The 13,102-nt window shown below is 32.5% G+C and overlaps 1 protein-coding gene across 4 annotated transcripts in view; it reads left to right on the top strand.

Moving 5' to 3' along the window:
- The window catches only part of TLL1 (tolloid like 1), a 410,556-nt gene that overhangs the window by 312,355 nt on the left and 85,099 nt on the right, over positions 1-13,102 (top strand). For all 4 annotated transcript variants that reach the window (XR_011973863.1, XM_072639726.1, XM_072639725.1 and 1 more), the window contains exons 13-16: positions 76-271; positions 2,186-2,311; positions 3,163-3,323; positions 8,211-8,391. Coding sequence is in view for 3 of the 4 variants with exons in the window: in XM_072639726.1 (XP_072495827.1) it covers positions 76-271; positions 2,186-2,311; positions 3,163-3,323; positions 8,211-8,391 (664 nt within the window). In the remaining variant the exon portion in view is untranslated. The remainder of the gene's footprint in view (positions 1-75; positions 272-2,185; positions 2,312-3,162; positions 3,324-8,210; positions 8,392-13,102) is intronic.

Below are 13,102 nucleotides of genomic sequence, written 5' to 3'. Positions count from 1 at the left end.
TCATAGAAATTCTATTCTCTAAAAATGGTTCATACACTTAGCAAAAAAAGACAGCACCAATTTTTCCTATTGCAGATTGAAAGACATGATAGCTGTGCCTATGACTACCTGGAAATTCGAGATGGGTCCAATGAAAATAGTCCTTTGATTGGCCATTTTTGTGGTTATGATAAACCGGAAGATATCAAATCAACCTCTAATACACTGTGGATGAAGTTTGTTTCAGATGGAACAGTTAACAAAGCTGGGTTTGCAGCTAACTTTTTTAAAGGTACACATCAAAACTCTTTCTAACTAGAGAAAATTTGATCTCCTCCTCCTCCTCCTCCTCCTCCTCCTCTTCCTCCTCCTTCTTCTTCTTCTTCTTCTTCTTCTTCTTCGTCTTCTTCTTCTTCTTCTTCTTCTTCTTCTTCTTCTTCTTCTTCTTCTTCTTCTTCTTCTTCTTCTTCTCCTCTTCCCCTCTCTCTTTCTCTCTCTCTCTCCTCTCTTTTGTCTCTTTATTTTGCTTCTTTTTTCCTCTCAGTAGTGGTGATTTGATACTTCACATTGTATTAAGGAACAGTTAGTTTACTGAATGGACAGTACTTCTGAATGTTCAAAATAGTTGTGATGAAATACAGTATTAGGGAAATGAGGGCATTTATGTTTCTATAGCAAAAATATGATGCCTATCATTAAGTCCTTCTTCTTTTTACTTTGAGAAATCTTAATAACTTTAAGAAGGGGGAGAGGGGTATGCTAACCTCTAAGTCATTCACTGTTTCTAGGCAAGACTTAAATCGCTATAGGTGGATGAGTGTCTGACCACATATTTCATGCACAAAGTCCTTTAGCATAACATTTTAGCATGCAAAAACTCCATTTATTTTAATTATATAGCTAAATGACAATTTATTTCTATAATCAGCAGCTTTCTGATTTTTATGCTTTGAAAAGTTTTAATATTTTTTATACTAGATGAATCAAAATGACATTGTTTTATTTCTCTAAGTTCAAACACATATTTATTTATCTTTTGAGGAACCTACATTTATTATTTTCTCTTAAAAACGTATCTCCCCTATAGGAAAATAAATTTGTACCCCAAATCTAAAATGGAAAATGCTTTATTTGGTAGCTTTGCCCTTAAGTGTGGACTTCTTTTTAGTACAGAGCTTTTTTTTTTTTACTTCCGAAGAGCAAAAATATAGTGTTTCTTTAATAGACATCAGAGTTCACCATGTATTCAGAGTAAGGGAAAAACTATTCATTTTTTTTCACTTCACAAATACTCTGATGGATACATGAAAAGATTTTGAAAATATTTGTGTTTTCCAAGGGATGATGTTTAAATTTTCCTTTTATTACAGTTTTAATTACTGTATTTTCATTTATATTTTTGTTATTTTTTTATTATGTACTCTTTCATATGGAAGAAAAATGGAAGAAGAGAAAAATGGAAGTGTTGTCAAGGTTTTCTGGAGCATGTTGTATGTTCAACTAATATAGAAAGATTTAAGCTGAATTTAAAAAAGAGGGATTAGATCAGTGAGTCGATTTTATTTATCCTTGCTACTGATAATTGCTTTTAAAACATGTTAGCACAAATATTCTAAATATTACTATGCAATTAACATTCAGAAATTCTATAATCTGTAAAGTTTTCTTTTATCCTGATATTTATTGTTTCTTTTTAGTATCAATCACATCAAAACCTTTGGGTGATTCTGTTAATCTCTTTTTGAACACAAATTCAGGACAATCTAGATTCATTTTCTGGGAGATAAAGTGACCTTTAAGTGACACTTTTATGAATTTCCATTCATTCTCTTCTTACTTAGGCCAGATTTAGTTTTCTGACATCTAAAATCCTATAGGCCATCCACAAAGAGATTACAAACAGGGCTGCAGATGTCAGTTGTTTCGAATGAAAGTGTTGATTTACCACGTTCTATTTTTAAAATGGATGCCTTTAATTCCATAGAATTTTTTAATACTGTAATGATGATATAAATGTATTTGTGCATATGTATGTAAATACATGATATTTAGTTTCTATATGTATATGTATTTATACACATATAGATATATACATATATGTTTATATACACATATTTTATAAAGCATATTCATTTATTAAGGCAACCTCATCAGAAATGAGAAGGATTATAATAGGTTATTTCATTATTCTCCCTCTTGTCCATAGAGGAAGATGAATGCGCAAAACCTGACAACGGAGGGTGTGAACAGCAATGTGTAAATACTTTGGGAAGTTATCAGTGTGCTTGTGAACCTGGCTATGAGCTTGGGCCTGATAAAAGGAGTTGTGAAGGTATGTGCTCATTTCCAAAATAAATAAATAACTCATATCGGATCAAAATCACATTTTGCATAATGTGCTAGATATATAATCGTAGGAGATGATTTTTGGCCAAATCTGCCTCAACTTTAACTTCACTAGAGTGTTTATTATTTATAAATTATTCCATGCCATGGTATAGCCTTATAAATTAGCTTGCTTTATTAATGTAATTCTTTTGGTATTGCAGTGTCTATACTTCCTAACATGGGATTTAAGATCCATTTTGTACAATATTGTTGTAAGCCAGCATACCTGTGGAACTGGAAAGACATGAGTTAACTCTCCATATTTCCTCAATGTCAGTGTCCAAGCACAGCAGCTCTGATGCATTCATGGGAAAATTTGGGTTAAATTTACCCCCAAGTGGATTGATGTGAGACATAACTGTGGGTCTTTTGATCAAGAAAAATAGGCAGAGCATGTGGACTGGTACTCTCTAGAATTAGAAATCAATAGAAGCATTGACCATTTATCAAGCATTTATTGTGTACCACATGCTAGGCAACATGTTAGAGACACAAAGTCAAAAATGAAATTGTCCCATCTCAAAGACTTTACATTTTAATTAGGGAAATATCGACACCATGTATAAAATGAAAAATGAATACAAGATAATTGGAGGGGGAATACATCTGGTAGATGAGGAAAGACTTCATATAGTGACTCAAACTTTGACTTTATTGATGCAAATACTGCCAGTTATTGGGAGGCAATGTGTCTGTTTTCAGTGAGGGGATGTAATCAGTATGATAGGTGAGAGCTCTTAGAGGTGGTTTCCAGAGGTTTGGAGAAAGAAAAAACCTTTTTTTCTTCTGTTTCAGCTGCTTGTGGAGGACTTCTGACAAAGCTCAATGGCACCATAACCACTCCAGGTTGGCCCAAAGAATACCCTCCCAATAAAAACTGCATTTGGCAGGTGGTGGCTCCAACCCAGTACCAAATTTCTATGAAATTTGAATTTTTTGAACTAGAAGGAAATGAAGTAAGTAAAGATTACATGGCAATTTCCCTATCCCATTCAAAGAACTTCTGAAGATAGTTTGAAAATAAAAAAAAAATTGGAAAAAAAAAAGATACAAATGATGGTTTTTCTATTTGCTGTCATGTGGTCTTGGATAGATCACATCAGCTACCTTCGCCTCAGTTTCCTCAATTGTAACTTGTAAAATTGAAGTGTTCTTAGGTCACTTCTATCTAATCTAGATCTATGATCTTGGGAAAGATTAAAATTATTTTTTTTAAATAATAGAAATGTGTAGAGTCTCCTGCTGTGCAGATTATTTCTGTCATTGTTTATGAATTTTATTAACACTGGTTGAGTGTTTTTAAACTGTTTCTAGGCAATTCCAGTCACCCAGAGGCAGCATTTTTTTTGGTTTATGAAATAACTGAAATGTATGGGCGTAGGTTCACTTTTTTGTATTTTTCTATGAAAATAATTAACACAATTGCATTGGTTTAATCCTAATGAAAACATCCATTGGGGGAAGTTAGTATATTTTTCATTGGTAGACTTGTGATCACACTAAGCAAGGAATGCCTCAAAGTGGGAGTGTACGCTTGGTTAAGATGAAAAGGTAAAGTTAGTGCCTTTTTATGTGTACTAATACTTCTGCTTTGTTGATGATATCCTTCATTTTTTTTTATATTTAAAGTAATTTTTATATTTTATTTTTCCCCAGATCTATTAATTCCGTTTTAAACAGTCAGTTCCATAAATTCCAAGTTCCCCCCGCCCTCCCTAAGATGGCATGCAATCTTACATGGGTTCTACACATGCATTCCTTTTAAATACATTTTCACATTAGTCATGTTGCATAGAAGAATTAAAACGAATTGGAGAAACCATGAGAAAAAAAACAAAACATAACAAAGGAGAAAATAGTCTGCTTCATTTTTCATTCTGATTCCATAGTTCTTTGGATGTAGATGGCATTTTGCATCTTGAGTCTTTTGGAAATGATTTAGGTCCTTGCATTGCTGTGAAGGTCTGTCTGTCAAAAACAGTCCTCTCACACTGTGGCTGTAACTGTGTACAATGTTCTCCTAGCTCTGCTCACTTCACTCAGCATTAGTTCATATGAATCTTTCCAGGTTTTTCTGAAGTCTGCCTGTTCATCATTTCTTATAGCATAATAGTATTCTAATACATTCATATGCCACAACTTGTTCAGCCATTTCCTAGTTGATGGACATCCCCTCAATTTCCAGTTCTTGGCCACCACAAAAAGAATTGCTATAAATATTTTTGAACGTGTGGGTCCTTTGCTCAGTTTTATGATCTCTTTGGGATACAGCCCTAGAAGCAATACTGCTGGGTCAAAGAGTATGCATATTTTTATAGCCCTTTTGTCATAGTTTCAAATTGCTCTCCAGAACTGTTGGATCAACTCACAGCTCCACCATAAATGAATTAGTGTCCCAACTTTCCTGATACCCTTCATTCTCGAATCACCAATTTCCCAATAGTAAACATTCAGTGTTCTAATCCCAGTGGATTACTTTTTACGTACTGGAACATATAGTTTATGTGTCTAATTATTTACATATTGTGAATTCCTCTCTAAGAGCATAAGTTCCTTGAGAGCAGGTTGTTTTTGCTTTTTTATTTGTATACCTAGAATTTTACACAATTTTTTTTCGCACATGATAAGTAAATACTTATTGACTGATGGGCAGCATTGAGAAAAGAATTATTCTATTTGAAAATGGTTGGGGGTAGGAGATAAACATCAAAAACAAAGATTAAAAAGCATACAAACCATTTTTTTGGCCCTGGAGGTCCCATAGGAATGACCTGGAAATGAAAACATTGAGACACATATACATTAGCTGTCAACTTGTTCTGAGCATTGAAATAAAGAAAAAAACAAACCAGAGTCCAGAGACAGGAATATGTACATTATTTTTAAAAAAAGTTTTCTTCACTGCTTCCTCTGCATTCTTCCTATTCCTATTTATTTTAAAATACTAGTCATTTCCAAGCATTTTAATTTAATAGTATTTAGTAGATGTGCTAAATGCATGGATAGTGATTGCAACAGAATAACAACTAAGACTTTTGTGACTACTATTTTACAACTCCTGATCCTAAATACTTTTATTTCTTTCTCTATTTGTCTACTCTTCATATTTGTTTTTTCTTTTCATTTTGCTTTCTCCTTTTTCTTCTCCTTTGCATATGCCTTAGCATCTTGACTTTGTACTGATGATTTATTAAATTATACTATCTTATGGAATTATTCATTTTATTCCATAAATTAAAAATTAAATAATGTTTTTATAAAAGAAAACAGATTGACACATACCTTTTGCTTAGAGTGCTTTAAAGCCTGGTATATGCTACATATACAGAATATCCTACTCTAGCAATCTCAGAGTAGTTTATTTTTGAAGAATTCCCTCTTATATGCTGATTAGTCATCAGGGAAGATCTCAACACATTAAATCTTCAAATTCTGTGCAACCCTTTCCTATATTCTTTTTTGATAATAGAATCAGAGATTTAGAAATAGAAGAGATTGAACATTATCTAATCTAACCACTCAGTTTACAAAGGAGAAAACTAAGCCCCAGGAAGACCTACTTAAAGTATTCTAAATAGTAGGTGAAATAGCTGAGATTCAGACCTGTGACCTCAGACTTCAAATCCAAAATCCTCTCTAAAAACTCATATTGTCTTCTTCCACAGATATATGTGTATATATATGTATATATATATGCATATATATACATATATATACACATACATACATATATATGTCACAAATTTTGTGAGAACTCATTGAAATGAAAAATAAAATGAAATGAAAATGTATACCAGTTGCAACAAATCCATTGATATGCTCTAAACTTTGATTAGTTTAAAGGTTGTGATTTCCCAATCAATACAATGATTTCATTAAATCTTCAACCTGAAGGACAGTTTTTTTTCTTCAAAAATCCATTCATAATAGATAACTCACATTTTGAATCCATGAATAATACATGAATCAAAGGAGTTTAGAAATTTCAGGGGCGAAGGTACTTAAAGTAAAATGTTTTATACAGAAAATGAGGGTAGATACTAATGAGGTTAGATACTATTATACTATTAGAAGTAGTAGTTCTTTCACAAAAAAGGGACTTTAGTAACCTTGTAAAACATCCCAGAGTTCCTTAAATTATAAGGGCATTACTGTTTGAAAAATTTTAACTAGATATTTTCATAGGTTCATAACTTGGCTATAAAATAAATGTGTCCTAAGCAAAACTTGGCTTGTACAATTTCAGACAAAAGTTAAAATTTCATGATTTTGCTTTCTCATTCTCCTTACCCAAAACAGAAGTCAGTACTAAATGGTTATATTAGTCTTTTTTTTTAATTGAAACAAGAAGATTCTGCTCTTAGCAAAGAATGTTTTCTTACATGTGTACCTTTGTTTGATCTTGTATTTCCTCTTTGTTAAAAAAAAAATAGATGTGGTGATATCAAATAGAGAAAATAGTTACTTTTTCTCTAAGGATGTTTTGGTTATTAATCACTATATTAGCATCCCAAAAACCTAGTTTCAGTGGTAAGATATATGCATTGTTCAAAGACATTAATTGCACTTTTATATACAGAGGTCATTCATGTTCTCTAAGGAATTCAAAATGTACAGTAAGTAGAATAACTTTAGTAATGGATCACAGAGTCATCTGTATAATACTTAATAAAAAGAATATCAAAGGATATTTTGTGTTCACTTAACTCCTTCCATCCATGTGAAATTAGAACATTGCATACAAAATAAATAAGTGCAGTTTTAATAGGAATTCTTGCCCCCACTTCTCTGAAGGACAAGTAGACATTCCACCAATTAATTCAAAGAGGATAAAAAATTAATGTAAATTTCAAGTTAAAGTTATTTATTGGATTTTAAAAAAGATGTGATTATGAGCCTTGGATTTGAATTATTAAAGGCAAAGTGTCCTGTTTTTCCTCCATCTTCCATGTTTGTGACTTTTAAATTGAAAACCAGTAAAGATTTTAACTCTGCTCTGTTTCCCTTATACATTTGTAGCTGCTTGGAGCATCTCTTTTCCTCCTTCCTTTTACTGTCTCTTACTTCTTATCACTAAGCTAGCATTTGTATAGCTGGTATTTTTATAGTGCCTTAAAATTTGCAATGTACTCTTCCCACACACATACACATGTAATACACACATAATATGTGTTTATATACATATATACACACACATACATATATACATACATACTTATGCATACACTTATACACACACACACAGACACTCATTTGATCCTCACAATTATAAGGTAGGTGGTATAATTTCCTGTTTTACAGGTGAGGGAAGAGGCTGAAAAAGATTGAGTGGCTTGATGACTTTGTTATGGTCAGGCAACCAGTGTATGTCTGAAGAAGAATTTGAATTCAGGACTTCCTGACTCCAAGTCTGCATTTTATACAATAAGTCACATATTATCAAGGCCTCAGTTTCCTTATCTGAAAAATTAGGGAGGCAAAGTAGATGGCATCTGATTAGTCTGTTCTATCCATGATCCCATAATCATATGAAAACACTTTTTCTTCATTGTTTTCCCCTTAGCTGTCAGCCTTCAACTTTCTCTGACAGAGAAAGGCAGAAAATTTAGGGTGTCAAGGACATTATATAATGGTAGATCTATAAAGGTCAGTTCAATTGGAAAAAAAATAAATATTAAATAGTTGACAGGTAATAAGATTTAGTGGTGCTGTGTTATTGTGATAAACAAGTTGCTGGAAATAGAGAGACAAAAACCGAAAAGTTCCTAACCTCAAAGGTCTTGCATTTTCTTCTAAAATGCTTTTAAGTTGACTGAAATGAAGATTTTTTACCCCTGCAACAGGTTTGCAAATATGATTATGTGGAGATCCGAAGTGGATTGTCCTCAGACTCCAAATTACATGGCAGATTTTGTGGGGCAGAAGTACCTGAAGTGATCACTTCCCAGTTCAACAATATGAGGATTGAATTCAAATCTGACAACACTGTTTCTAAGAAGGGTTTCAAAGCTCATTTCTTCTCAGGTATGGAAAGTGAAATGATTGTGGGGTATAAGGAGAACCTCTAATTATATAAGACCAGGTGTTCAGTATCATCCATTTTCTTTTATATACTTAGCCAGGATGACCAAAGACTTGGAATTTTGACGTCATTCAAAATTAGCTTTCCTCTATTGGTAATGAATTGCTCCTAAACACATGGACAGCACAGCATTCTAAATATAGTTTTATTTTTTTAAATTGCTTATTTACCAAGTAGCATATTATCAAAAACTTGTATATTTCATTTTAAATTCTTTCTCCCTCTCCCTTCCTCCCCCTCTTTCTCCATTCCTCTTTCCTTCTGCCCTTTCTCTCTCCCTTTCTCTTTCTCTTTGCACACTTACATACACACACATATATTTAGGTGTATATTATATATACATATTGCATATTTTATTTATTAATAGCTAACATTTATAAAGCACTTTTAGATTTGCAAAGCACTTTGCAGATATTACCTCATTTTTATCCTCACATCAAATGTGGAAGGTTGGTGCTATTTTTATCATAATTTTACAAATGAAGAAACTGAGGCAGAAAGCAGTTAAACAACTTATCCAGCATCACATAGGAGGCCAGATTTAAACTCAGGTCTTCCTCATTTATTGTGTCCCCTAAATATGTGTGCTATACATGTTTGTCACACTGTATATGAGTCTTACACATAATTAATCATAAGATTATGCTTTATTTTTCTTGGGACAATATGAACATCAATATATCTCCCCTGATCTCACAGAAAAATTTATAATGTCTAAGGCAAGTTTAGGGTATAAAACTTAGTTGATAAAATTGTGTAGTGGATAGAGAACCAAAGGCAGAGCCAAGAATACTTTCAGGAAGACTTCATTTTACATTTATATGATGTTGAAAAAGTCACTTAACATATCAGAGCCCAAAACAACTCATTGCATTGTACTTTCTGGGTTGCTTTGGCAAAATGAGTTTTCTCACCAAAAGTCCATTATGCTGTTGAAATCTTAGTTCTACAGCAACATATTTAAAAAAAAAATAAAAATAACATGCTCCACTGAGATACAGTTCATGATCTAAAGTATACTCACTATGAATTTTCTGACTTCTTTTCCTTATTTTGCCCATTAACCAACTTTAATCCTATTTTTTTTCTGTCTCAGGTATACATCAGCTATTTTCAAAGTAGATTCTTAGTATCTTTGTGCAATAAGAAAGTATGTTATCTGTAAATGTGTGTTATAGTTGTGTTTACATATTATTTTTATGCAGTAAACTTTCAAAGAGATCGTCTAGCTTTAAATTTTCTAATAGCCAGGCTAATTTACATCATGTTATCTATGTTGTAAAATTTAATATGTTAAAACTATAGCACATTTTAAAATTTGTTAATTGGATTAATCTTTCAAAATCCAGGTTTCTAATCCATAGTTATGTACTTTCTTAAACTGTGACAATAAAACAAACAATAAGTACTTTTCATTTGATAGTACACATAAAGAAAACACATATAAACTTTTGTTCTCCAATACATCTGTGGAAAGCTTTTAATCTTGTCATCAATTTGTTCTTTTATTATAATTAAGCTACTACCTTGGTCAAAACCTGTGATTGCACTTGTCAGTTAAGTATAAACTGTGTTCACTTATGTCCATTATTTGGGAAATAATTCTTCCTGTTTGCAATTTTAATTTTAATATCATCTACTATAAATTCATCTGGTAAGACTAATAAGTAGATACCAGAAACCATCCTAGATGATATAGTCAGTACATAAACATATGTTAGCTAATTCTAGAGCCTCAAATTTTATATCCTTTTGCTAGTAACATATGGCAATTTATTTGTTTTTTCCCTTAGCATATTCATGACCCAGAAACAATTTTATTACTAGACTGTCGGTTTGCTTTGTCTGAGATGGTTAATCATTAGTGTTTTATTATTTAGATGTTCTTCATATGAAGCATAAAATTCTTTGGCAGCATTGTTGAGATTACTGTTTCTGAATGGACAACTGATTATGACTGAGTAGTTGAATTCTTTTCCCATAAAATTTTCTGGGGGGCTTAGGAGGTTCGTTTCAGAAATGAAATAGGGACAAAGGCATTTTATTACTGTTTTCAGTGAACCTTATGATGCCACGAACAAGTTTACATTCAAGTTAGAATTTGGTTAATTAATTGTTTAATTGGGCATACCATTTGTATCTACTATCTATAAGATTGCACTCAAATCATTATAAAAGTTCTATGAAAAGTTGAAAATAATAACATCTTAGCTCAAAGATCGAGGAGCATGTTAAACATCTTCTCAGAGAGATAAAGGTCAAGTGTGGGAATATGTTTTACTTCTCTGTCCTTTAAAGGAACCCCTTTTTCTTTTTCTTTTCAGTAGGTGGGGGGAAGTGAAAGGGAAGAAAAATATGAATGATTGAAAACTTAAAAAAGGAAATAATAAAAGTATATACTTAAAATCTTTTATATTATTCAAGTGAATGAATTTTAAGAATTCACTTTATGAGAAAAACGTTTACTACTCAGTTTTCCTGTTTTTTTCTTAGGTTTAAAAAACAAATATTCAAAATTTTTAGACCCATATGATGAATGTCATATTAAATTTTTTAATTCTGGAAAGGAATATTAGATAAAGAGACATATCTCTAGGTCTAGATTACTGCAAGCAATGAATCTTCATGAAATGGTCACATTATTTGAATTCTCATTACATATTTCCATTGGGCTTGGGCAAATTGTCATAGTTTATAGAAATATAACTTCAAATAATGTAAATTCATGTGCAAATGAACTGCTTCACAGGTTTCCTTATTCACATTGAGATTTATTATTTTTACTAATTGAGACCTAACAGTACTGTGTTTTAGATACACATATAATGATATACATACACACATTTAACATTTCAGTACAGCCATGGATTCCTCAACGTAGGTACCTTCTCCAGAGGTATACCTCAAAACTGAGTCACAAAATGATTCTCAATAATGTACTCTTATTAGTCTCCATATATGATTTATCCAATCACTGGAGGCCTTCCACTAGGTCTTTCAACGTTCTACAGGTACCATTCAGGTTGTTCAACTAGTCCAAGATTTTCCAATCATAATTTTCCTAGATAATAGCTTTTTACATCTTGTAGTCTCCTGCAAAATATCCATCATGCAATTTTTCTCCACTTGCTCTTGGGCTCATCTGTAATTTTTATTCATAATGACTCCATTTCTTCTGTTTGCCTCTGCAATGAGAACCTGTGACCATGTACTATCTTCCATGGAGCTACACCTTCCTTGTCTTCTAGTTTCCCCTGTTACTAGAATCATTTGGTTCATTCCTTTAGTCAACTCACTTGCTGTTGGACAAGGATCTCGTAATTAAGGTATCAGCAGTTAAATTAATATTTATATAGCATATATGATGCCCTGATTATAATACACACTTGAATGGACTACTCTGAGTTAATTCAACAATGCATAGTTCTTTAAAAAAAGTTTTAGGTGAAAAATGAAGTGAACCTAGAATAGAAATTGAGAAGAAAAGAAAACTTACATTTTACATAAAACATAAATGGAAATTACACTTGGGAAATTATGCACCTTGTAGAGAGTATGACCTCCTTCTCCTACAATAACCCAGCTTTTTAAAAAAATTAATTTGTTTTCAGTTTTCTGCAATCACTTCCATAAGTCTTAGATTTTCTTCCCTTCCCTCCTCTTTCCCTCCACAATGCAATATTATATGGGTTCTACACATACATTCCTATTAACCACACTTTCACATTACTCATGTTGCATAGAGGAATCCAAACTAACGGGAGAAATTATAAGAAAAAAACAAACCAAAACAACATAACAGAAGAGAAAATATTCTGCTACATTCTGTGTTCCAGTGCCATAGTTCTCTTTCTAGATGTGAATGACATTTTTGCCTCAAGAGTCCTTTGGGAATGCTTTAGATCCTTGCATTGCTGTGAAGTTCTAGGTCTACCGGAAACAGTCCTCCCTCGCTGTGGCTGACACTGTGTACAATGTTCTCCTGTTTCCACTCCTTTCACTCAACATCAGTTCATGTAAGTCTTTCCAGGACTCTATGAAATCTTCCTGTTCATCATCCCTTCAGCACAATAGTATTCCACAATATTCGTATACAACAACTTGTTCAGCAATTTCCCAATTGATGGTTATCCCCTCTATTTCCAGTTCTGGGCCACAGCAAAGAGAGCTGCTATAAATAATTTATACATGTGGGACGCTTTCTTATTTTTATGATCTCTTTGGGATACAGTCCTAGAAGTGATATTGCTGAGTCAAAGGGAATGCGCATTTTTGTAGCCGTTTGGGCATAGGTCCAAATTTTCTCCAGAATGGTTGTATTAACTTACAGCTCCACCAACAATGAATTACTGTTCAAACTCCCCAACATCTTCTCCAACATTTATCATTTTCCTATTTTGTCATGTTGGCAATCTAATAGGTGTGATGTGGTACCTTATATTTGTTTTGATTTGCATTTCTCTAATCAATAGTGATTTAGAGATTATTTTCATTTGACTAAAGATAGCTTTAATTTCTTCCTCTGAAAACTGTCTGTTAATTTCCTTTTACTACTTATCAATTGAGGGATGACTTGTATTCTTGTACATTTGACTCAGTTCTATATATATTTTAGAAATGAGACCTTTATCTCAGATACTAGTTGCAAAAATT

The sequence above is a fragment of the Notamacropus eugenii genome, chromosome 2, assembly GCF_028372415.1.
Source record: "Notamacropus eugenii isolate mMacEug1 chromosome 2, mMacEug1.pri_v2, whole genome shotgun sequence".
Classification (NCBI taxonomy): domain Eukaryota; kingdom Metazoa; phylum Chordata; class Mammalia; order Diprotodontia; family Macropodidae; genus Notamacropus; species Notamacropus eugenii.
The sequence above is the reverse complement of the archived record's forward strand: the minus strand, read 5'-3'. Positions and strand labels throughout refer to the sequence as shown.